General features: G+C 38.5%; 2 protein-coding genes across 4 annotated transcripts in view; one reads left to right on the forward strand and one right to left on the reverse strand.

Annotated features, from left to right (window-relative positions):
• The window catches only part of ggt1.L (gamma-glutamyltransferase 1 L homeolog), a 53,056-nt gene extending 42,376 nt beyond the window's left edge, over positions 1–10,680 (forward strand). For all 3 annotated transcript variants that reach the window (XM_018250557.2, NM_001096363.1, XM_018250563.2), the window contains 10 exon segments: positions 1,687–1,776; positions 2,622–2,814; positions 4,105–4,265; positions 4,387–4,536; positions 4,712–4,848; positions 5,378–5,565; positions 6,403–6,530; positions 6,983–7,095; positions 9,174–9,287; positions 9,965–10,680. In XM_018250557.2, the coding sequence (XP_018106046.1) occupies positions 1,687–1,776; positions 2,622–2,814; positions 4,105–4,265; positions 4,387–4,536; positions 4,712–4,848; positions 5,378–5,565; positions 6,403–6,530; positions 6,983–7,095; positions 9,174–9,287; positions 9,965–10,114 (1,424 nt within the window). In that variant the 3' untranslated portion in view covers positions 10,115–10,680.
• A 4,340-nt stretch (positions 10,681–15,020) lies between these two features.
• ggt5.L (gamma-glutamyltransferase 5 L homeolog) overlaps positions 15,021–26,099 on the reverse strand; it is a 29,082-nt gene continuing 18,003 nt past the window's right edge. Inside the window, exons 6-12 of the mRNA XM_018261828.2 lie at positions 25,920–26,066; positions 23,450–23,586; positions 23,043–23,230; positions 22,050–22,141; positions 19,307–19,419; positions 18,007–18,117; positions 15,021–16,996 (exon numbers count right to left, since the gene is read on the reverse strand). Of these exons, the coding sequence (XP_018117317.1) occupies positions 16,853–16,996; positions 18,007–18,117; positions 19,307–19,419; positions 22,050–22,141; positions 23,043–23,230; positions 23,450–23,586; positions 25,920–26,066 (932 nt within the window). The 3' untranslated portion in view covers positions 15,021–16,852. The remainder of the gene's footprint in view (positions 16,997–18,006; positions 18,118–19,306; positions 19,420–22,049; positions 22,142–23,042; positions 23,231–23,449; positions 23,587–25,919; positions 26,067–26,099) is intronic.

Below are 26,099 nucleotides of genomic sequence, written 5' to 3' on the forward strand. Positions count from 1 at the left end.
TTGTGGTTTTTGAGTTATTTAGCTTTTTTTTTCAGTAGCTCTGCAGTTTGCAATTCCTACAATCTGGTTGCCATGGTCCGTATTACCCTAGCAACCGTGCACTGATTTGAATAAAAGAATGGAATATGAATAGGAGAGGGCCTGAATAGAACGCTGAGTAATAAAAAGCAGCAATAACAACAGATTTATAGCATTACAGAGCATTTGTTTTTAGATGGGGTCACTGACCCCCATTTGAACACAAGAAAGATTTAGAAGAAGGTAAATTATTCAAAAACAATAAAAAATTAATAAGCAGGCCCGGATTTACATAGCGGGAGCCCCTAGGCCCACTGCCTTTCGTCCCCTCTGTCCCCTCCCCTTTATTCGTATACATTTTCATCATCGGGACTGGAGCAATGGGGATTGTGCATCCCCAATTTTTTTTTACCAATGTAGGTGTGGTTGGGCCTGTGAATAATGAAAACCAAATGAAAAAGTTGTTCAGAATTGACCATTCTATAACATACTAAAAGTTAACTTAAAGGTGAGCCACCCCTTTATTCAACTGCATATACAGTATAATGGCAGTTTCAGTTTTCCCTCCCAAACACAAAAACTCCTACAAATGCATATCACTATCACAATGTCTCAAGTAGCCCCGTGTGCCGTGCTTGCATAAAGCCCATAAAACAAAGTGGTTTTCCAGATGCGTCCCTGTCATAACCTTAATCTTTATCCACAGCACCCTTGTTCCCTTTCATGTCTGTCCCAGCTGTATTTATTGGGGGGTTGGTGCAGGAGACTGTTTAGAAGCTCTGTAGTAGTATCCATACTCATATCTCCCCTTCAGATCACAAGATGCATTTGAATCACCACACTCCAAATGCACGTTTGTCTTGAAATTGCTGGCGGTATATGCCCAACCTATTGCTAAATCGAAACTCTGGGCGATTTAGAGATATGAGTATGAGGATGTTTAATGAACAATGGCCTTCTTAATCACTTGAGAAATATCTTTAGTAATTTAGTCAAACATACAGTATCTTGCCCAATGACACTTCCTTCTTAGGAGAGAAAGCAGCTTAAATATTGTCCTACACTTCGCTGTAGGTAAATAAAAGGCAGAGACACATCAAAGTGCAACGGATAATAATTCTTTAGGTAAACAGTAACTGTAAAAACCAAAAATGTCTTAGAATAAGTGAAAAATAACAATCAGACAGGTCTGCAAATACAGGAACTGTGGAAGGAAGGAATGTGTCCTTTATGACTGAATGATTTCACCCATATAAGGGATGAGGTTTGTGCCTGTTAAATACAGGGAAATTCCTGTTGTTTTTATAGCCCACCCAAAGCATCTTTCAGGCAAGTCCATGCTGGTGCAAACATAACCACCAACTGCAAAAGTGTTTTAGTTAGATTTACAAACTGATGTGTCTTAGCCCCTTCTAATATTAGATTGTAAGCTTTTGTGGGCAGGTCCCTCTTTATCACTTGTTTTGGTTGCAGGTTGTTGCTGCATGTGGCCTGGTTAAAAAAGTTCAGTGTGTAAACCCATTTATTGTAGAGTGCTGTGGAATATGTTGGCTCTTTATTAATGATAATACATATAACAGTTGTAAGGGCCTCATGGATCATCTGCAATACCAAACGCTGCAATGAAGCTAAATAGTTTTCTAAATTCCTCTTTTTTTTTCCTTGCAGAAAAAGTTGAGGTTATAAATGCTCGGGAAAAGGCTCCACTTGCTGCAACAGAGAGAATGTTTGGAAATAACAGTCAGTTATCCCAAAATGGTGAGCAAAGTCAAGGCTCTAACTGCCATCATATAATATGTTTCATTACTGGTACCGTTTCCTGGATACAGGCTAGTTATGCAGTTTACACTATACCGGCCTTAGTATCTTCTCCTGTAATTAAGTTTTCAAGTTAGCAGCACATATACCAATATATACTTAGAGCCAGAGATTACTACAGACTGATTTGTTTGTGTATCTAATAAAATCTTCTATCATCTCTATAGAGTCGCATAATCCTGTGACTCCCACGCATGTTGATAGGTAGGACTTGATATTTCTTTAGGAGTCACAACATAGTCAGATCATTTTTTAGCGCTGGATATGTGCTGTAACAGAAAACTCAATTTTTTTGCCCCCCAGATGGTCTTATGGATGTCCTGTTGCATTCCTCTTTTTAACACATGATTCAAGAGGAAGCCTCTATGGGCACAAGATGCTATGTAAAATCCCTTGTGTAAATTTGATCTACCATGCTTTTACAACTGGCATCATATAGCTTGTGCTGAGTGCAATATACATCAAAGCAGGCATGCCCCCTTTAAACTTTGAAGTATCCTAGACTGAGAGGGTTTTTTCAAGTTTGCGTGCTTTTTAACATGTGCACTGAAGACAAAGGAGGTAATTTAAGGCCCAACCTGGAAAGACCGCAAGTTTCTTTAGTTAGTATCAGTACTCAGCAACATTGCCATCTGTTCTAGGCAACCAGCTGTGCAAAAGGAGTGTACTATGTCATAAGTCTGTGATTGTGGGTAATACCAGTACTAGTTACATCTTATGGCATGTAGACATTACTTTTTTTATTTTACCTTTTGACCTTTTTCATTCTTGTATTCCCTTTGTAGGCGGTTTGTCAATAGCAGTGCCTGGGGAGATACGAGGATACCAGTTGGCACACAAGCGTCATGGCAAGCTTCCGTGGAAACGGTTATTTGAACCAAGCATTAAATTGGCACGGGAGGGGTTTCCTGTGGGCTTGGGACTCGAACAAGGGCTGAATCGAAGCAGGGAGGACATTGAGCGTAATCCATTACTCTGGTAAAAACAAATGTACTTTTTCTTACACAAATATATACTTCCACTCCTACTCTTTTCTTGCCCAGTCTTCCTTTCTTGCCTTCCATTTTGATTTCCTGCCTATTTGTAATGATGGCAACATATTTTGACATGTAATATATCTAGATATTTTGATGTAGTTTGCAGCTTCATTTATGATCCCCCAATGTCTGTGGATGCACTATAAATGTTGCATTGTAAAATAGTTACTACAAAGCCTGCACCAAACTTGCCCTGGCAGTCGCTTCTATAAGTGTTGACCCTTTGTTTGCTTTTATTTTGCTTGCCTTGGTCTCAGAACCCTTAAGTATTTGTTTCATCTTAATTCCACGACTTTTCTAAATTATCGAGCACCACTTGATTGACATCAGTGTCATCCTATTCCAAAGGCTAATTTTCAGTGGGATCAAGCAAAGATCTTTGAAGAAAGACTAAAGCTGGCCATAGATGTAAAGATTTTTAAAAGATCCGATCGTCATCGTGAGACCATAATTATCTCGAAAACGATCGCACGATCGTACGAATTGTCCATCAACTAAAAAGACCATTTGCCAGGAAAACAAAGGGGAGCTGCCTGCTTGTCCCTGCAAACATAGATAGATTGCACTGGGACCGATAAAGATTTTTTAACCTGGCCGATCAATTTTCTGACAGATGTCGGCCGAAAAATCGTAAGATGTACGATCATTCGAATTTGTCGGACTTCGCTAAAATCGGTCATTCGGCAAGAAAAATCTTTGCGTCTATGGGGACCTTTAAGGGGAGAATATGTTGTACATGGCAAATTGCATAGGAGCCCAGTATACTACTTTGAGCATATAACAAATATTTTCCAATTAATAGGCACACCAAAAAATGATAACTGACTTCACTACACACCATTTATAAGGATATATTTTAATGGTCAGTTAAACATTTTGGAATTAATTATTCTGCATGGAAAGCTTTGGGTGTTTCACATGAATGGGTAAAAATAATATTGTTATGATGAGTACATCTCATGAAATATTCTTTTACAAAGCAGTAGCAAAATTAGCACGAAAAATTGTCAAATGCTTGCATGTTTTTTATCCAACAGCTTTTGTACTAAGCATTTCTCAAACGTAGGAATACCCTTGTTTTGCCCAGCAGAATAACATCAATAAAATAGCCCATTAATGTTAAACCATGTAACACGTGTTAGCTCCTTGCAAAAGAAAAGTAATTTTTATATCTAAAAAATATTAATTGAGTCTACTTAAGCCAACTCTTTCCCTTCCCTTTCTCCCACAGTGAGGTGTTCTGCAGGACAGATGGCCGTGTGCTGCAGATGGGAGATATGGTAAAGATGCCAAAATTAGCAAACACTCTACAGACCTTGGCAGATGAAGGTCCTGATGTTTTCTACACAGGTCCTCTGTCTAAGCAGATAGTGAGGGACATCCAGGATGCAGGTGAGTATAAAGGGAGAACTAGGGACAGCAAATTGGAGAACTGGATGGTTGTTGTAAGAGAGAAATAGAATTGATGAATTATACTTTGTTCACCTGATTTATTCTTTTCTGTGTGCTGTAGGAGGTATTATCACAGAAGAAGATCTACGTAATTATACTGTGGACTTCCAGGATGAACCCCTCCAATTCTCACTGGGAGACTTTACCCTGGTCAGTCCCAATGCACCCCTAAGCGGGCCTGTCCTTGGCCTTATCATGAACATCTTAAAAGGTAAGTCCAAATACAAAGCAGTTGTTGGGCTACAATTCCCTGTACAACCCCTAAAGCAGACAGCTGCCTTCTGTGTAGCTGAAGAGAACCATTTTCTTTTGGCTAAAAACCCTCTGCAGTTTTCTGTCCGGTTTGTGGAGTTTACATACCTATTGCCATTTTTTAATGCTTTCAGGTTATAATTTTTCAAGCCAAAGTGTAGCTACAGTGGAGAAACTTGGGTTGACCTATCACCGTATTTTAGAAGCCTTCCGTTTTGCTTATGCAAAGAGAACATTATTAGGAGATCCCTTGTATGAGAACATGAACGAGGTAACTCACCTTTCACTTTCCATCACTTTCTGTTAATGTTCTCTCTAGTTTCTAGAAGGTCATCTGTATAGAAAAAAAAAATTTCTTTGTGTGTACCGGTAAAACCCTGTGTATTCCCTGTATGCACAGTGACACAGGTTTGTCTGAGCAAGTATGAATTATATGTGTGTATACAAAGTTTCTCAATTTGTTGTGTTGCCTAGATGTGTCCGCATAGACCAGTGCACAACTTATGTTAAGAGCATTGCTTTCTAAGTAGAGGACATACCAAAAGGGGAACAGGTTTAGTGCCCACTTAATATATATAAAATATATAAAATCTTTAAAAATGTATTTCCATATGTTTTTCGATTTTGATATTGAATTAATCATGTCTTATTTTTCCTCGGTGTTTCATAAGTTTCAATATAAACAGCCCTTAGGGCAAAGTTGTCAAATATCAAACTGGGGACTCCTGAAGTTTTCCCAGAAGTTCGATACTGTATTTTCCCAGTTCATCACAGCCTTAATAGATGTATCCACTTTACAGGTGATAAAGAACTTGACCTCAGTTTATTATGCGGAAGAGCTGAGACGGAAGATCACAGATAATACTACTCAACCGCCTGACTATTATGAACCAACTTACTTCATACAAGATCCACATGGCACGGCCCACCTATCAATTGTAGCTGAAGATGGCAGTGCTGTATCTGCAACTAGTACCATTAATCGCTAGTAAGATCCTTCAGATATTGATATTTTAAAGGGAATATGATATTGATCTTCTTTTGTGATCTCTTGAAAAATTCTTATTTTTATCAACTTAAGGGGTAAAAATAATGGCACAAACCTGCTTACCAGGACTGCTACCTGTACACAACTTTTCATAAGTCTTGCTTCTATGTTGCTTTAATATTGGTATACTGTATTTATCAAAGGGGGAAAGACAGTTGACTGGGGGGATATAGTTGCCTTTTTAAAACCCATAATAGCTATACAGCAGGGATGGGCGAATTTGACCCTCGCCAAAAATTCGCCGCCGGCGAAATGTCGCAGACGCCCATTAAAGTCTATGGGCGTCATTTTTTCGGCGAAACGAGGCGAAAAAATTCGCCCATCCCTACTATACAGTACTGTAAAGTAAATCAGGCTATATAAAGCACTTTTATAAAAACAAGGTAAGGAAGGGCAACTTCCTGTATTAAAGACCTGAGCTATTTTACGGGTAGCTCTAGTCTTCATTGCGACAACGTAGTGATAAGCTTAGAAAGTGTTTATTCATCTGACTTTCTTTGTATTGGCTTTACAATAATATAATCGTTCTTTTAAGAGTACAGGTCTCCAACCACCAGTACCAATTACATCTATTGCTCTGTCCCCTCTAGTTAGATTTGCCAGTTTATCCCATCCAATTCGATTTGCCATTCTGTCCCATTCAGTTTCATTTTCCAGTCTATATAATTCATTTAGACTTTCCAATCTATTGATTCTAGATTCCCATCCCCCTCCCCATTTATTTTGATTTACTAATCTATGTTAGTTTTTGAAAGTTCTCCCTGTATTCTTTTCCAGCTTTGGTTCTAAGGTTATTTCCAACGTGACAGGAATCATTTATAATGATGAAATGGATGATTTTAGCTCCCCTCTTATAAATAGTGGCTTTGGCATCCCACCTTCACCAGCAAATTTCATCAAACCAGGTACTGTCATTCAATGGCTACATGTGTTTGTTCATTTATAACAATGAGCTATAGCTTAAATCATAAGATATTTTTTCTTTGCTATTTCCAGGCAGACACATACATACACATATTAGCATACAGTTTATAGTAACAACACAGGCAGATATGCGCTAACAATTGACATCTAGGAAGGAATAACATTTTAAATGGGGGGTGTCCAAATTTATAGCAATGAGGGCCAGATTTGGTGAGAACACACAGGCAGCAGTATAGACCATGGGGCAGATCATTTCACTAATGTGCCCAAATATTAAGGCTAGGCGATTCCTGATTGCACTGTGCTGGCGGGCCACATTATTAATAATTTCATGATGGAGGCTGATGGCCGGTGTAAATTTGAAAACGGGCCGCATTTGGCCCCCGGGCTGCACTTTGGACATGCCTGTGCTAAACCGATGTGTATGTTTCAGGGAAGCGACCCCTTTCTTCCATGTGCCCTTCAATTCTTCTGGACAAAAACAAAAAGGTACACCTAGTGGTTGGAGGTTCTGGAGGCCCAAAAATAACAACATCAACAGCGCTGGTAAGTATTAACAACGGCTGATAGAAATGCATGGTTGGAATAAACTATTGCTCATAAACTGATTCATTCTCAAACTCATTCTCAGAATGGTTGGAGATATAACTCAGCAGTACATGGAGAGACACATGGAGAGCCACATTTCTAGACATAATGCAGGGTCATAGCAAGGATAGCAAACTTGTGGGAAATGTAAAAATGGGACGTTAAGGCATCAGTACATTTAGTGCATCATTAACAATATGCAATCACACAGCTTTGTTGCTGTCTAGCATTATCTAAGGCTGAAGTTCCTAATCATGCACCTTTAAGGTACAAGAAAGGAATATACAATCCTGAAATCATCATCTTCATTCCAATCCTCTCTAACAAGAACTGAGGCGATAATCATTCACAACAATTAAACTCAGAAAGTTGGATCCAGGGCCTCCACTACAATGAAGTGGCCTCCAGAGGGGGCTAGAGTAATGTATATCAAAATAGGTGCAAAAGGCAATTTATCTTCCAACAGTAAACTCTGGAGTGCAGAGCAGGACATCATACATAAGGGCACATTTACTAAAGTGTAAATTTTTTCTTCATCTAACTTGACCAAAGTTAATCTCAATTCGCCAGGTGTATCTTCACAACACTTCTCATATTTACTAAAAATAGTAAATACACCTTTTCAAGAGAAATGTGGTGAATTTCCTCCGGACATAAATTCTCTGTGAAAATTTGGCATTATATACTTTTTCCCATATAATACAAATTTTTTTGGAGAATTTCCACCACGAAGAAATGAGGTATGTGGAAAATAAGCATGGAAAGGGTGATGAGGATTCAAAAGTGGCAGCTCTCTCTTTATAATGGTATTTTGCCAGCTCTAACCTGTAAATATTTCTATTGGTACAAATTCGTTAAATAGATCGGAGAATTTTCACTGGAGAAAGTTCACCTGGAGAAGAGCGACCAATTCAAAGAGAATTTTCACCAGTGCAAAGTTAACTCTCCAAAACTCGGTGCAATCTCTGTTTAGTAAATTGGTAATTTTTGGTGAAACTACTCCAAATTTTCCCTTTAGTAAATATGTATAGTAGGAATTCAACAATGTAACATAAAAGGCATATCTCTGCAGCACAATGATGGTAGGCAGAATACGTGTATAATTTTGGCCCTTATCTGGGAATCATCTTTAAGACAGTAAAGCAGGATATAAAGGAATCAATATTGAAAACAAATCCATCACTGCTGATGTAAAAGGTACAAGTGCACAGTGGGTGGAACTGCTATTTGCTAATGGCAATTTTTGGGACTAGGAAAGCATTATATACCCCTTAGATAAGTTATAGTTTAAAAGCATATGTCCCCATACTGTTTATAGTGGGTCAGTCCCCTAAGCTGCTGCTTCTTGTTTTTTTCAGTGTGAACTACAACTTCAGTACACTATTACTTCAGGCTATTAGGTAGTAACAACTGTTATCTGACAGTATGAACAGATTATGTTAGAGGCATCAATGACCAGAGCTCATAATAATATCACTGGAGAAACGGCCAGCACTATTCACTAGAGACAGGCAACCACAAAGGGACTTTACATTTTATTTTTAGCTGCTAGTAGCTGTTCTGGCTCTGTAGTAAATAAACACAACAGCTTGGAAACACCTCACGCTAGCACCTAAATATAATTCCTTCCTGTACGCCTGCCTTTTGACATTGAATAATAAAAGGTGTTACCTGTTGCCCAAGCATTAAAGTGATGGGTGTTATTCAATATTCCCAATTCAGTGGCTACAGCTTTTCATAAAGAAAAAAAAGAAATGTTAGTCTTTTGTTAAATTTGCAGTGAAAGAGATAAATGTACCATTGTTCTCATGAGAGGTGCCCACATGTATTTTTCACACAGGGATCCATTTACAGATAAACTAGCTTCGCAGGTAGTAATCTATGGATTTAATATGTAGAGAAATATCAAATGACTAGCTCACACTGATCACAGAAAAAGCCTTATTGGTTTTATGTAGAAAAGAGGATTCAGGCATGCTTAAATCAGTGAATGTGGGGGACCTGCTGCCTGGGCTTCATATTAAGCTTCATTGCAGGCCATTATGAACACAATCTGGTTTGGTTATGATGTTAAGAAGGCAGTGGAGGCGCCTCGACTACACAACCAACTTTTCCCTGGTAACTCAACACTGGAGAAAACGATTAATCAGGTCAGTGTTTATGATATATTTATCTCTCTCCAATGTTAGATATTGACTAGCCAATACCCAAACACGCCCTGATACTTTCAAATAAACGAGGCAAAGAAAGCAGAAACTACAAACGGAGTACAGGTATGGGATCTGATATCCAGAAACTTGTTATCCAGGAAGCTCTGAATTACAGGAAGGCCATCTACCATAGACTCAATTATTATAAAATAATTTAAGTTTTTAAAAAGGATTTTCTTTTTCTCTCAAATTATAAAACAGTACCTTGTACTTGATCCCAACATTAATCCTTATTGGAGGCAAACCATCCTAATTGGTTTAATTAATGTTTCCATTACTTTTTAGTAAACACCCCTTATCTGGAAAACCCCAGGTCCAAAGCATTCTGGACAACAGGTCCCATACCTCTACTATACTGTATAGAAACCCATACAAATATCATAAATTCCCTGCTATAAAATATAAGGATGCCATATTGGGGTTCTATAGTTCCTTGTACAGCTTTTATATATCACAAATCTACTCTTTGGCATCTAATAATTTAAGATCATATAGATACATTATCCCTTATCATCCTCCTCACCTGCAATAATAGTTTTATATCTCATGTAGTGAATTGTTCAGCCATGAATACACACCTTTCATTGTTTTCTTCATCACATTCCTTTGCATTGCAGGCCGCAGTACAGGAGCTAGTGAAGCGGAACCATAATGTAAGTTTTGAGACCTATGCCTTTGGATCGGTAGTTCAGGCAGTTTTGCACAGTGATGGCAAATGGGCTGCAGCTTCAGACTCACGAAAAGGGGGTTACCCAGCTGGCTATTAAACTGAAACCACCTTGTGGACTACTGAGTCGATCTAGCTGTCCATGACGATGATGAACTGTTTCAAGAACTCTTCACTCAGGGACCAGATTCAGTTGAGTACTTATGGATCATGGCAGTCTACCAAAGATGAAGTGCTGCTCTCCTCCTGCATCAGACAACATATTTCTTCAGCATAGTAATAAATAAAACAAAAGCACATTGTGGAGACTCCTATATGTGAACATTATAGAGTGCCATTGCCTTGCACAGGTCACACAGTCGAAGCCCTGGTAAAACTATTGCGTTCCCAGACTGACATATCATGAGCAGCTGTAGTTTTAAACTATACATCAAAATGAATTCCATCTCATGATGCCTAATTTGTGCCTTCTGCAGACTATAGAGAGAACGGTCCATTGCAACTGTGCTTGAGGGCACTCCATCCCTTATAGGAAGGCAATTTTTGCTTTGTCCATTAATCAAAGCCATTTTCCTGCTCAATGTATGATTAGCATGGAAGATGTTGCAATGTCTCCGTCCTAGAAATTAATAAATTATATCTCTAATAAATGTTTCTTTTATCTTATACTCCTGCCTGTTGTTTATTTGGCGTCAAGTAGAGCACAAATGCCTGGAAATGTCACGTAAGACCAATTAATTGTGCTTATTGTAGACATTAGCATCCTAAAATGCCTCTACCTATGCGTTTGACCCAGTGTTTACAATAGGCAACACTGGGATTGTGAGCAGAGAGCTGATCTGAACTGCATGTGAAGCTTCTCTGTAAGTGAGGACTAGGGATGCACCAAATCCACTATTTTGGATTCGGCCGAACCCCCGAATCCGAACCCTAATTTGCATATGCTAATTAGGGGTGGGAGGGGGAAAACATTTTTTACTTCCTTGTTTTGCGACAAAAAGTCACGCGATTTCCCTCTGTGCCCTAAATTTGCATATGCAAATTAGGATTCGGTTCGGCTGGCCAGAAGGATTTGGCCGAATCCGAATCCTGCTGAAAAAGGCCGAATCCTGGCCTAATCCCGAACCAAATCCTGGATTCGGTGCATCCCTAGGACAGACACACCAACTTCTGTGTTAAAAGTTGCTTTATAGAACTCAGCATTAAAGGAATTGTTCAGTGTAAAAATAAAAACTGGGTAAATAGATAGACTGTGCAAAATAAAAATGTTTCTAATAAAGTTAGTTAGCCAAAAATGTAATGTATAAAGGCTGGAGTGATTTTAAGTATAACATGTCAGTCTGAACACTACTTCCTGCTTTTCAGCTCTCTTGGTTTACACTGACTGGTTATACTGGCTACCAGGCAGTAACCAATCAGAGACTTGAGGGGGGGCCAAATGGGTCATATCTGTTTCTTTTGAATCTGAGCTGAATGCTGAGGATCAATTACAAACTCACTGAACAGAAATGTACCATGTGGCCCCCCTTCAATTCGCTGACTAACTCAGAGTTATAGAGCTGAAAAGCAGGAAGTTGGATTCTGGCTGTTTTATTACACATCTGTTCACTCCAGCCTTTATACATTACATATTTGGCTAACTAACTATATTAGAAAAATTTTTTATTTTGCACAACCTATTTACCAGTTTTTATTTTCACACTGAACTGTTCCTTTAACACTTCAGCATAACGTGTGTAACAGGAACTTTTCATAGAGAGCATAAACAGGAAGAGAAAAGAAAATCACACAGGGTAACAGGTCAAACATGACATCCCATTGCTAAGCAACAATAGACCCCCCTGCATTAAGTAACATGCACTGGGATAACCTCTGATTCTTTTCTAACAGGGATAAGCATATATAAGAGTATGCCCAGGGAAAGACGCCAAAACAAAACTCCACAAAATGCATCATGTGGAATTTCACTTCAGTAATATCACAAATAATCAATCATCAGCACAAGTATGGCATTGATAGGACAACAAGAAATAATGGAAAAACGATAATTATGTGATATTGATGTGGAAGCCATGTGTAAAACACAATACTGGAAATTTTAACACCTTGGAGCTCATTTATAAACAGTGGGCAAATTTGCTCCGGGGCAGTAACCCATGGCAACCAATCAGATGATTGATTTCACTGCTCAACCTGCAGCTGGCTGAAAAAAGCTAATCACTGATTGGTTGCTAAGGGTTACTGCCCAGGTGCAAATTTGCCCACTGTTTATAAATGAGCCCAAGTGTGTTAAGTAATAAACAAGCATTACAGAATAAAACCATTACAGTCTATAATGTCCTCTAATGTACTTGTAAATAACTTGCATGTTGCAAGCACCTTTTTTACTTTTATCAGCTTAGTTGCACCTCTTTGCAGCTCAGCTGCAGTGCAGTTTGGCAAGACAGCACATTATTTACGTTAGTATGTGTTGATTGATACTGCTTATAGTTACACAGTTTGCTATCCACAAAAATCCTTCTCAGTTAAGGCAGGCTCTTAAGATTGTACTATTTAGTGTACAGGTACTACTATTAGTATTTTCTACAAAAGTGCATAACCTTGCATGTATCAACATTTGAACCTCATTTGTCAGTTTGCTGCCCAGGTCTCCAATTTAGTCAAAACGCTCTGCAAAGTGGAACTCATAATTTTGTATAATTTACTATCATCAGAAAAAATAGAGACAGAACTTACAATGTCAGCCTAGAGGTTATTTATGAATAAATAAAAAAGCAACGTACCACGTACCCAGACCCGTTTGGTACTCGATTAACATCACTAGTCAAAAATTAGAACTAGTCAAAAATTAGAAAATGTTCCATTTATCACCACTCTTTGTAATCTATCCTCCCCCATCATGTTACAGACCAATAGTTCTTAATTTAACCAGTAACTGTCTGTATGGTACTGTATCAAATATTTTAGCAAAGTCTTAAGTAGTCACATCACCTGCCACCCCAGAGTCTAGGTTTCTCCTCATCGGCTTATAGAAGGCAATTCAATTAGTGTGGAAAGATCTATTATGCATAAACATCATTCAGGCACGAACTTGTAGTATTGTGATTTACAATGTATTGAAGTATCTCATCCCTTATTACCCCTCCAAAGGCTTTTCTACCACTGATGTCAAACTAACATGCCTATAAGTGTTTGGTCTAAGAGGATCATTCGTTTGCACCTCAAAGCATTTTGATCTGGGACCAGATCAAATAGTGAGATCAGGATGAATTTGGGAATATAAATGTCAGCCGTCAAGGTCATGGAAGGGTTGCAATCTGTGTGCCCCCTCCAGAAAATACCACCCCATTAACTGCTGTCTGACAATGAAGTTAGTTAGGACAAGAGTTATTGGCAGACTTGAACGAATGCAAACAGAGCTCGCCAGATAATTGCCTCTAAGTCCAGTGATAGAGAGTTATGTTTGAGAGGAGCTTATGTAAAATAATGGTATAGCCAATCAAGCATGGTGGCATTATAACAACATTCTGGTTTCATTCCTAGGTTCCATATTTCTTAATCTTACAATTGCTTTTCACACTATGGTGCACCAGCCCTGCAGTTTGCACCCTGCATTACATATAGTATTTATTATATATAGTATATTTTATCCAACTGGGTCTCTAGGCAGGATTCGTTATAGGAGAACCCCCCCCAGTTGCACCTCTAATTAGTGATATGGAAGAGCTCTAAAGGTGACCCTCTGTAATGAAATGTGGTGCAAAGGTGCAAATAAGACATATTTACAGGTAATTCACTAGTAAGAACTGTGAACTATGGAACAACACAAACCATAAAGAAATAAACCATAAAGAAATATAAAAAATGAACTTCTAGGAAAACATAGTGTAAAATATACATTTATTGATTATACAATTATAAAAAGTGCATGTAATATAAGCAATTCTTTGGAAAAAAAAGTCACAATTTCATAGCTTACTTATAAATGTGCAATAACATGGGTAAATAGTCATAAAAAAAAGTTGCAAGCGTGGAGGCGTCCATGAGCTATCCAAAAGGGCGAAGATCAGCATTACACAGTAAAAGGTAAAAGGGGAGTGAAAGTGGTGTCTTGGCTGGGGTTTATGCTGCATGTAAGCACCCTGCTTGGCAAGTTTGTACTGATCAGGGTTTTACATGCAACCTCTGTCATTCCATTCATATTCTCAGTTCTCTTTCTTTCACATACTCAAGGATGTCTACTGCCTGATATGCAGCTCTGATACAGAGCAGAATGTTGCCTATGTTTATAGGTTTCAAGTTTTTAGGTAAACATCAGATTTATCTTTATATCTGCCAGGTAGAGAGGTGACAGTTCTTATGAGATGTGCGTATTTGAGCCAAAACACTTGAAAGTTATAAAAAAAATATATATTTACTCACAGAAAACCAGACACAGGCAGGCACCACTTGACATACACTACAGACTGTCAGATGCAAACACACAAATATTAATGAACAAAAAGATATACAGACAAGGACAGAAAAAATGGTCACATTCAGTAGGGTTTCAATCTGTCAGGTTCCTTTAAGTAAATAGTGAATAAAATTACCTACTTTTTACACCCCGGGTCATCCCTCTTTTATACAAGAAATAAGACACTGTAATAAAGTTGGAATAAACAGCTTCAAAGCAGTATTTTCAAACGGGGCAGATTTACTAAGCTCGAGTGAATAATTTGAATAAAAAAATATTCGAATTTCGAAGTAATTTTTTGGGTACTTCGACCATCGAATTGGTCAGATTAGTTCAAATTCGATCGAATCGAATGATTCGAAGTAAAAATTGTTCGACTATTCGACCATTTGATAATCGAAGTACTGTCTCTTTAAAAAAAAATTCGACTTCATAATACTTCAATTTTAGCCTATGGGGACCTTCCAGAGCACTTTTCTAAGTTCGATTCGAAGGATTTAATCAAACGATTTTTATTCGATTGTTCGATCGAACATTTTGCGCTAAAATCCTTCGAATTCGATATTCGAATTTGAAGGATTTTACTTCGAGGGTCGAATTCGAGGGTTTTTTAACCCTCGAAATTCGACCCTTGATCAATCTGCAACTACATGTTTCAGGTACAACCCTTTTTACAATTGAAAAAGGGTTGTACCTGAAACATGTAGTGTTTTGCACTGCTAATAAAAGAAACACATGCAGTTTGAAAATACTGCTTTGAAGCTGTTTATTCCAACTTTATTCCAGTATCTTATACTTTTGGCAGTGTGACACAGGCTCCTAGGAATTCATAGCGATACACTTTCTGAACTTATACGCTGGGACCATCAACTTGTTTTACTTTGTACAAGAAATACACCATCCCTGGGTACTTTCCATTATTATACAGACTGCAAGTCATCATTTATTTTATTCTAGTGCCATAATGTATTGCCTACCTATACTCCATCTTACCCTTTATCAACCTTGCATTAGATGTACCCCTCCTGCCAATGTATCCAGCTCTGAAACAATTCTTTGACACATTTTTAATTGGCTGTTCTATAATTATGCCACTGCTGAATTCCTGACGGCCTTACTTCCACAAAGGTACACTGCATATTCCACTGGAACAAGAAAAACCATATTATTAAAATGCATATCAGCACCTGATAATGCTGCCAATAGGGACCTTTTACTTACTAAACTGTAATTAAGGGCCCATGCATTTCCTCACAATCATTTGCATGAACAATCCCATTCATTTAAATGGCTTGTATCAACCTGTGCAGATTGCACTTCTGTACAGTTGCACTACCTCCTTCCTGCCTCCTGTTGTGAAACAGCAATGTTGTCCCTATTGACCTAGAGGAGCCCTGGTTCTTTTACCACTTTCAAACCAAGAAGTAGCTTCAGGGTACTCACAGTGATCTAGAATTAATCTGGACAAAGGGGCGTGACCCCTGAAAAGTTGCGTCTAGAATTAATCTGGAACATATATCACTCTCACATTAAATACTGGGAATGACATCTACCATCTTTTCAGAGCTATTGCGAGCCAATTTGTGTTAAAGTGCAAGGCCCACTACATCAATTGTGATTAGGGGTGCCACCTTTTGTTTTATTTGATACTGAACAGGGCAGAGACATGTCTGTGAAGGGGCGGACCAATGACATCAGGGGTGGAGTCATGCTGCAAATGTGGGCAGAGTTGTAACGCTATGGACACGTCAAGTAAATGGAGTCGCTCAGATAGAGGGTCGACCTGAAAGAGGGGATTGGAAGCAGACAGGGTGGATTTGGAGGCAGACAGGGGTGGATCAGAAAGGGATCAGGAGCGGGCTGGGGCCAGACGAAGAGTTATTACAAATTTACCAGAGGATCTCCCTGTGGGCCCCAGTCCATGTAAACTACCATTAGCCCTTTCCTATTGCCACATTAAGCCTTTTTAATACTGTTTCCATCTTATTGTTGACCTGGATGTCAAGTTCACTGTTTGGCCCTAGAAAGCCTAGTCCTACATTCAAAAGTAAACCATAAGAGTTAGAGTTCAAGAAGGTAAAGGAAACCAGAACCCAATGGGACAGACAACACTGAAAGCAGATAACCAGACAACAAAACTGAGAGAAAAAGAATACATACAATGAATAAGGATGGGAAGACAAGAACGAAATATGAGCATAGCAAATCAGTCATGTGAATTCATGGATGTGTCAAAACATTTTTGTTCTGTGAACTTCATGGATAGGCTCCTCTTCTCACATCCGTTAGTTTGTATCCCATTCCTTGCTCATGATGTTACCTGCAGTTATTTGGGAAAAGTCTGGTATATTTCTTTTGGTGTGCTTTGTCTCTCTGTACAGCCTAATACCCTGCAGCTTTCCCCTTCTTTCTTTTGTCAGAATATGCAAACAGACAGGTGTCCTTTTTCTGCACTCCTTGTACCACATTGAAGAACATTGGAGAATCAGTCTGGTGTCCTCTGTTCTGCAGCCCTTCCTGCACATCCTGCACAGAAACAAAGTGCTGTTACTAAGTGTAAAAGGCATATACCCAACCTATAATGACAAGGTATTTTTGGAGAAACGTAGGCCAGTAAAAATTACTGTAATTTTCATTTTTGCAAATTCTATTGCAATAATCGCAATATCAATAGCAACAATGGTATGATCTCAGTGATATTCTGACAGTTCCAATTGGTCTTTGTTTTTTTGTTTTTTGTAATATTAGCTTTTTTTTAGCAGATATCTAGTTTGGAATTTTAACAGCTAGATTGCCTAGGCCAGTTTACCTTAGCAACCAGGTTGTGGCATTCATAAAAGGCTTTAATACAAACATAAGAGGCCTTCACGAGAAACAAAAGTAATAAAAAGTAACAATAATATTATAACTCACAGAGCAATAGCTTTTTGATTGCTGGAGTCTGTGACTCCCTCTGAAAGCACAAAATGGTAGCTAAAGGTAACTGATGTAAAAGAGCAATATTTACTGATATTTATATTCCAGTTTGGCTCTTTTAATAGGCCACTTAATATGATATAAACTACAGTATATGTTGTTGTGGGGGTATAGTTTTTATTTAATAAATTAAACCAACCTTCACTTCACTTGATCACACTAAATGGCCTCTCCTGTCCTTTGCTTATTGAATAAACCGTCCATCACCTCACTGAACTAAACCGTTCACCATTCTATATTATAGGGGTTGTTCACCTTTAAATTAACATTTAGTAAGACCTAGAGACAATTTGCAATTTTTTTAATTTTCTGTTTTTTTGAGTTATTTAGCTTTTTATTCAACAGCTTTCCAGTTTGCAATTTCAGCAATCTGGTTGGTAGGTTCCAAATAACACTAGCAACCATGGACTGATTTGAATAATAGACTTACCCACAAAACTGTCCTTAATGAATGAATTAATTTATTTATTGTCTGGTATTTATACCTTATATAATGTAGTCAATCCTTACCTTATTGAATGAAACAGTTTCTTCTCTTACCAAATAAATGTATCACTGACCTTACTGAATGTGTGTTCAAAGACAAGTTTATTATCTTCCTTGACATGGAGGATGGGATCAGAGATGGCTTTCTCCAGGTTGGCTCCAAACCAAAGTGTGTTCACAATAGCCTGAAAGTAAACAGATGAAGTTCATGAGGACAGAATGTTGCCTGGGCCACACTTTGCTGTAAACTTTGACATCATAAAAAAGCAAAAAATATGAAATGAATGCATAAAAACTGCTCAAAGTGAGTCATTTTGCCCATGTCTAAAATGTTGTTGTTAAGGGTTCAGCTGATAATATATGATCACTATTCTGACACATGTTCACTGCATAATAAAATGGACTTAATGGACCTAATTAAGTAGCCCCCACTGCTTAAGAAAGAAACACCCAAATACAGAGGTTGGCCTTCAGGTAATAAAAGTAAAAGGGGAACTATTGAAAAAATGAAAATTTAATATAAGTTTCCTCATACAGAAGTAAGAAGCTTTCTAAATACAATCAATTAAATATTCTGCATTGTTTCTGAAAGAATCAAGTTTATCTTTAATATTCCTCTCTCAGCATATGTTTCTCCTCATTCTGTCCTCATGCAGCAGTTGGGTGTCAGATGAATGATCCAATATATCTTATAGGGGGGGGGGCTTCTTTTCCTAGCAGATGAATTATAGCTCACTCAAATAACTGATTCCAGTACAAACAAAATCTAACAAAATAACTGCCTTTTGCACAAATTCTGCATGTAGAGAGACAGGATTTCTAGTGATTTTAATAGAATGAGCTCTAATACATCTTCTAAGTAAAGGATAAGATATATTGGATCATTCATCTGACACCCAACTCATGAATGAAGACTGAATGAAGAGAAACAGATGCTGCGAGAGGAACAGTGAAGATAAACTTGATTATTTCAGAAAACGGCACAGAATTTTTAATTGATTGTATTTAGAAAATTTCTTATTTCAGTATGCTGAAGCTTATATTAAATTTTAGTTTTTGCGATAATTCCCCTTTAATGTAGAGACCATAAGGTTAATGTGAACCTATGGTTTTAAATCCCTACACTTCCTGATCTTCCTAGTTTCTGGGCAAATGCACACTTTTTCACACTTTGATATTGTGAGTGAGAAGGGGTGGATCTTCCTCTTTGGCTTCTGGTATCTGACCCAGCTGGATGTTTCCAGGGACTATGGGTACACCAGGGCCCAGTAAAGCCAAGTTGCCCTAGAGTGAGTGTTAGAGTAAATGTAACCCATGCTCTAGTATAATAGCTGGTTGTTAACCACATTGGAAGCTGAAAGTACAAATACACACCAGAGCTGTGGCGCTTGTGATGTAACTTCCTCCAGACGCACCTATAACCAACTGAGATTTCTTGTCATTGGACAAGAGGATGCTGGGAGCCATAGACGATGGAGGGCGATCTCCTAGGTATAAGGATGAAAAGATATTTTTATTTGAAAAGGCACATAACCGCATAACTATAGACAAATAAATATGTGTGCATAGTTGAATCCCCTAACTTGTTTTACCTGATTATAACCTGATTATAATACACGGTTAAAAGCACGCAGAACTTCAGCTGACGATAGATGTTTTAGAGGTTGTACCCACAAGGGCACTATGTATCATATTTGGTGGCTATGTCCTCTAGTTCAAAGATTTTGGATAAGAATATATAATATGATTTATTCCATTTTTAATATACCTATTCCAAAGCACCCTAGCACGGCCCTATTATGTAAAAAAACCTGATGCTTTCACGTCACACCAATTCCAACTTTTCCTGTTAATAATGACGGCTGCAAAACAAACAATCGCAAAGGCTTGGAAAACCAAGCATATCTCTATCGAGGTCACGAAGGGTATAATTGATTGGATAATGGTCCAGGAGAAGATGTCTAGCATCTTACTGGATACTCACCAGAAATACCTGTTGGTTTGGTCCCCTTGGATTGAATATAGATTTGGTAATAATTATCCGACTGCCTTTCTAAGCATTTGAATCGTTACCACTGTCTTCTCTCACTTGTAACTATTTTTATAGGATTTTCAGGACTTGTCTGCTAGTTCAATGGTTAATTTGATTGTCAGTATTTTGCTTTCTGTTCACCAACAGTGGATGTTCACAGTTTAACTATAAGCTATGTGTAAATTTGTGAGTATTTTGATGTAACTACATGTGGAGACTATATGGTATATTTGAAGACTCAACCTGTACTGTCTCTTAATGTGCTACTGTAAGCTACTGTCAACTTTGTTTATGTTATGTAAACTCAATAAAAATATTGGAATATAAAAGCACGCAGACATTGAGATACACCCCAAAGCTAACAAAATCACTACATATTATAGTCTGGACAGGACTAGGTCTGAAAAGTCACTGGATTTGTATGATTGCCCTGTATATTGAACATTATACTAGAAGAGCAGTATAACATCTTGGCAGTTGTTCTGAGAGGTATACTCTATACCTTTTATACAAAAATTTGTGCTGTGTGGACTGCGGTGCAATTGTTTGGACATGCCCATTTTATGGTCACACTCCCTAATTACCATGCCCATTTGCCAGGTTATGAAAGTTTATGAACAATTCTGGGATTTTTAGTGCAATGTTTTATGTATTATATCAGTTTTGCTAATGAAAGTTAATTGCCTTTTAATTTGCTAGTCTCAGTTCTCCCAAGAGACCTGCTTATCTTAAATTTGTTTCTTAGCTAATCTTAAATTGTTATAAAAGTATCCAAGTGCAGGTGCTGACTGTTCTGGGCTCTCTGCCAAAAAGCTTCTTATTTTAATTAAGTATCAGAAACGTTGTATCTTTTTCTGGCGTCAGAAAGAGAAAGTCAGGACTGCAGGAAGGAACTGCAGGACTGCGAGCCGAGCTGTCAAACCGGGACTGTCACGCTGAAAAAGGGACAGCTGGGAAATATGCCTTTAGTACAGACTTGGCCAACTGGTAGACCATTTAGCAATAATTGTTTATAGAGTGTTCATCTATTCTGAAATTCTGATACCATCCACTTGTAGCTAGTGTCACTTACACAGCATCCACAGAGTGGTATTAATAACAGACGGGAGATAGAAAAGGGCAGAATGTAATGTGAAGTAAGGAAAATTAAATCATTAAAAACTGCTTCACATTTAATCAGCTTTTTGGTCATCCTGGCAACAAGTAGACTGCATTTTAAAATTCAAGAAGGGTAGGAAAAAAAGGCTAATAAATACATAAGAAGACTTGGGCTGGTGGCACACAGGCAAGCCTGGGCCTAGGGCGGCAAAGAAATAGGGGCGGCATGCCGCCCAGCCGGCGTTCAAATGCACCAGCTGCGCCGGCGTTTTTTCGCCGGCGCACTGGGAAGGCAGGCGCTAGGACCGCGCGGCCGCCTGGTCGGACCGCGCGGCCTAGGGGCGCCCAAAAGTGGAATCCGGCGCTGCACACAGGGCATAATCTCTACTAGCATTTTTTCAGAGGAAAAGTGTCTGAAACCTTTGTTTCCACCTACTAACACTGCTTGTGCCACAGCCCTAAATATAAATTGTCACAGTCTCAGAACAAGTGTGGTAACTAGCAGAGCCTTCATCAGCTACTAACCCCAATACTGCCAAGTTACCAGGACCCTTCCCAACAGTGGGCCCAAAATATTAACCCTGCTATTGGTCCTTTGTGCCCCTGGATAGAGGGTCCTGCCAACAAGAAGAATGGAACCCAATGGAAAATAAATGGTAAACACACCTACAATAATCTCTGACCACGCCAGCAGCAACATATTATGCCAAGACTCTGTCCAAAATCTACCCAGACCATGCCCACCCCCATGCCCCTGACTGCAGTACTCCTGACCCCCTCATGTCAGCCCTTGTAACTAGACTTTACTGGTCCCCACAGCAAAATCATTTATTGTTCCCCCAAAACTTAGTAAGAATATTTTGATAAACATATATTAAAAGTCCTTATCAGTCAGTGTCCCACTAGGATTCTTATTGCTCCTGGACCACCAGCAGACATTGGGATTTAATATAGTTTATTTTCCTTTAAGGTTCACTGTGCTCTCACCTGTACTGATGACTTTTGCTCCAGAGCAAAAGTCTGCCAGCTGGTTATTAAATATGATTCCTGTTTGTGGGGAATAAACCATGGAACCAAATCTGGAAGGTGATGAAACACAGATTACTGAAGGCAAATACAGTAGGAATGTAAAACATGTACAGTGCTATAACTGCGATCCAGGCATGCACAAGCTGGCTAATCGCCAAGGCTGTTTTGCTGTACAGGTATGGGACCTAATGCTAATTAAACCCAGTGTTTTGTCTCCAATTAGGATTAATTATATCTTAGTTAGGATCAAGTTAAATGTACTGTTTTGTTATTACAGAGAAAAAGAAAATCACTTGTAGAAATGTGAATTATTTGATTAAAATGGAGACTATGGGAGATGCTTTCTGGATAACGGATACCATATCTGTACTTTCATTTGTTACTTCAGTTCTCTCGAATAAATGCAACTGATATGTTCTTTAGGCTAACTGACCTCAGGCCATCATATAATATTTACAATATATCAGGGACTGCTTTAGTATATAGAGATACTTGCTGGATTCAAGCATATTCATGGGGGACATAGAATTTTGAATTTGTGTGTTAAATATGATTTTTTTTCCCTAATCATATCTTAGTTTTGATCAAGTACAAGATACTGTTTTATTATTACAGAGAAAAAGGAAATCATTTAAAAAATTTGATTAAAATGGGAGATGACCTTCCCATAATTAGGAGCTTTCTGGAAAAAAGGTTTCTGGATAACGGATCCCATACCTGTAAAGATAAGTTGCTTTTATAGGTAAATTGCAAAGGGGGGATTGTGCTGAATTAAATGGCAATATATTGACAGGTCCCTTACTAAATGTCAAATATCCCACATGCGCTTTAAGAGTTTACTTCCAAAAATGGACGTCGAGGCAGGAAAAGGTTTGGGTTCCTAGGAAAATAAGCTAAAATTAAAGCTCCCTAAGCCACAAGCACAAATGAGAATTGACTTCACTTTCTTACATTTGATTGATGGAACTGGTGACGGATACCGAACTCCCATCCTGACTTATGACAGAGATGTGAGAAGTGCCGAAGGACTCTGAACGCGGTGCATTCACAGAATAATAATTTAGCGAATGATTTCCATAATCATCAATCTGATCCCGGATCTGTTGAGCAAATCTCTCCGACAATAATTTGGTGGTGAGCTGCAAGTATAGGAATAAAGAGACTAAGATAATGCTACGTAAGAAATAGGAAGAAGATTGTTACATGCAAATAAAGAGAGACTGGTACTTTAGAAAGTATCAAATTAAGACATGGGAGCATGACCACATGCATTCATTCATGTCATATGTTGACTTGCCATCAGTGTTGAACATACCCACTCAGTCATCTTACGTGCTGATTATTATTCCAACACCAACCTCTTCCATCTGTTTTGTCCCAGAATCTGCCATTTTAATCTTCTGGCCATTAGTAAATTTCATGGTTTCTGCAATACGATGGTAGGTCTGTATTTGTGCCTCTTTATCTTGAATAGAGCTCTCAGAAAAATTATACCCTGAAATAAAACAATTTGCTTAATAATCTCGGTTTTAGATCCCACACAAACCACATAGTTTTATTTTAATTTTAAACTTGATATTGTCTATAAACCTAGCCTTTCCCCAATATTTACATAATGCTATATAGTGTTAATCTATAGATTTCAAAATACATTGATTATGCTATAAAGTAATTATGCGAGGGACAGGCAAATGATTAACTTGAAAACACCATAGGGCATTAGTTGTTGGGGGTTTATTAGCTTACGCCATATTTTGAGGTCCAGTGTATTGTTAGGGTCCTCCTTAGCTCACAACAAAGTTATAGAAGAAAACACTGGTTTATTTGCAGCAGTGATTCTGGAGCTGCTGTTGCCACCTGAGGCTATTGTGCTCTGTGAATTCCAATGTATAGGTGTGGATACAAACAAGCGCAGGAGAATCTGCTGCAAATGGTGCCTTTATTCAAAACACAACATGTTTTGAGCTCTTGCTCTCTTTATCAACACTTGATAAAGAGCAAGAGCTCGAAACATGTCGTGTTTTGAATAAAGGCACCATTTGCAGCAGATTCTCCTGCGCTTGTTTGTATCCACACCTATACATTGAAATTCATATACTGCTGGCTTTGGATGGAAGCAGGGTGTTGGATACCGGAATATTTACCTAAGGGTATCTGAGTACTAGTCTACTTGCTTATATTGTGCTCTGTGCACTAGAAGAGTCGATTTTCTGTTTAGATAAAACAAAATTAAACGTGGTTCTTGAAGTTACCAGAGAGGAAGCTTTTTGCCACCCCCGGTAGCTGGCCGATTACTGCTGCCCGAGGCAAGGTTCTCACTAGAGACAGAAAGTTGACCTGTACCCAACCCTAACCCACCCCTTCACCACCCGCATCCAGTGTTGGACTGGCCCACAGGGATACCAGGAAAACTCCCGATGGGCCCAGGTGTGAGTGGGCCTCTTACTTCTAACCATTTGGCCTATTTCATGGTCATTCCCTATTTCTTTATGGGAACAAAGAGGTTTAATAATGGAAGAATAGAGTATAGTATGTAGAGAAAAGATACTAGGAGAATAAAGTGGTTGAGTTAGGAGAGGAGGTATACATTTTGGAAAGCGGGCCCTCAACCTAAGGTTTTCTGGTGGGCCCCTGGTATCCCAGTCCGACTCTGCCCGCATCCAACCTAACCCGGTACACCTCTGTATTTATAGACCCGCTGCCACTCTGCCCCTGACATCACAGAAGGGGCAGTCTATGAAAAGGAATGACTAGAGGCGGAAGCGGGCCATAATAAGGTCTCAAGCATTTGAACATGGTAAACTTCAGCCTGCACGCGACTGCATGAGTTGTGTGGAAGTCAGCCCAAACCTGCTCAAACCTTGGGTTTCGGGCCGGCTCACACATCACTAGTTCTTGCCTTGCCTCATGACAGGAGCGTCCTTTTTTATTCAGTCATAATTTCAAAGACAATAAATAGTGAATAAAGTACCCCCTCTTGTAAAATATAAGGATATTATAAGTTACCGAGGAGTTTCATGACCATATAAAAACACGAGGCCAAAACAGGTCATGGAACTCCAAGGTAACTTCTAATATCCTCATATTTTGCAACTGGGGGTACTTTATTAATTATAATACACAAGTTTCAGTGAGTCATGTGAAAAAATTACATCAATTACTCATCGTTTATAACTTATGACATCAGAACTCACTGTTTATAAGGAAATAATTTACAAGATATTCATGGCTTTTGTGTATGATATATATATAATCTGACAGAATGACCATAGGTATGCTACTGATGAATGCATGCCAACACCCGAAATGTCTTAAGTTAAACATATGTTCAGAGCTAAACCATGATCTTTACAATCAAATGTCCAATTGGTGAATTGCAACTTCCTGAATCATCCCCTCTGTGCAGGAGTCCCAAATCTGACATAGAAGTAGTAGAAGTAGTAGAACTACAAAGATGTGTGAAATATGACCAATAAACCAACTTAAAGTGACTTGTGCACTTGTGTAATCTCTCCTTTACCGCACACCCAGTAAATCATCATACTCACCAGATATAGACCAGTAGTAAACCGAATGGAAAGGAGAGAGTGTGCAGTAAAGGAGAGATTACACAAGTTCACCCATTCACACCTTTTTGTATATACATAATTTGTATTAAATTACTACACTATATAGTTTTTGTCTAATGTGTGCTTCCTTGTAGTTCTACTAGTAGCAAATTTGCATATATATTATCTGACAATATTGGCCTTGATGGGGCAAGCTTTAGCATTTCCCACAATATAAAATCAGATATAAAAATGCAGGCAGAGGGCGCAACAACCTTACCTTCTAGAACCTTGAGAATAAAACTGAGCAAAGCTCCCCCTGATGGTGGGTGTGCAGAATACAAAGTGTAATTTGCCAATGACATATTCAGAGCTCTTCCTATGTGCACTTTATAATTTGTGAAATCATCCCGTGTCAAATTACTTCCTGAAAAAAGAAGCCAAATGATAATTGAGTTGC

This window comes from Xenopus laevis, chromosome 1L (assembly GCF_017654675.1).
Source record: "Xenopus laevis strain J_2021 chromosome 1L, Xenopus_laevis_v10.1, whole genome shotgun sequence".
NCBI classification, from domain to species: domain Eukaryota; kingdom Metazoa; phylum Chordata; class Amphibia; order Anura; family Pipidae; genus Xenopus; species Xenopus laevis.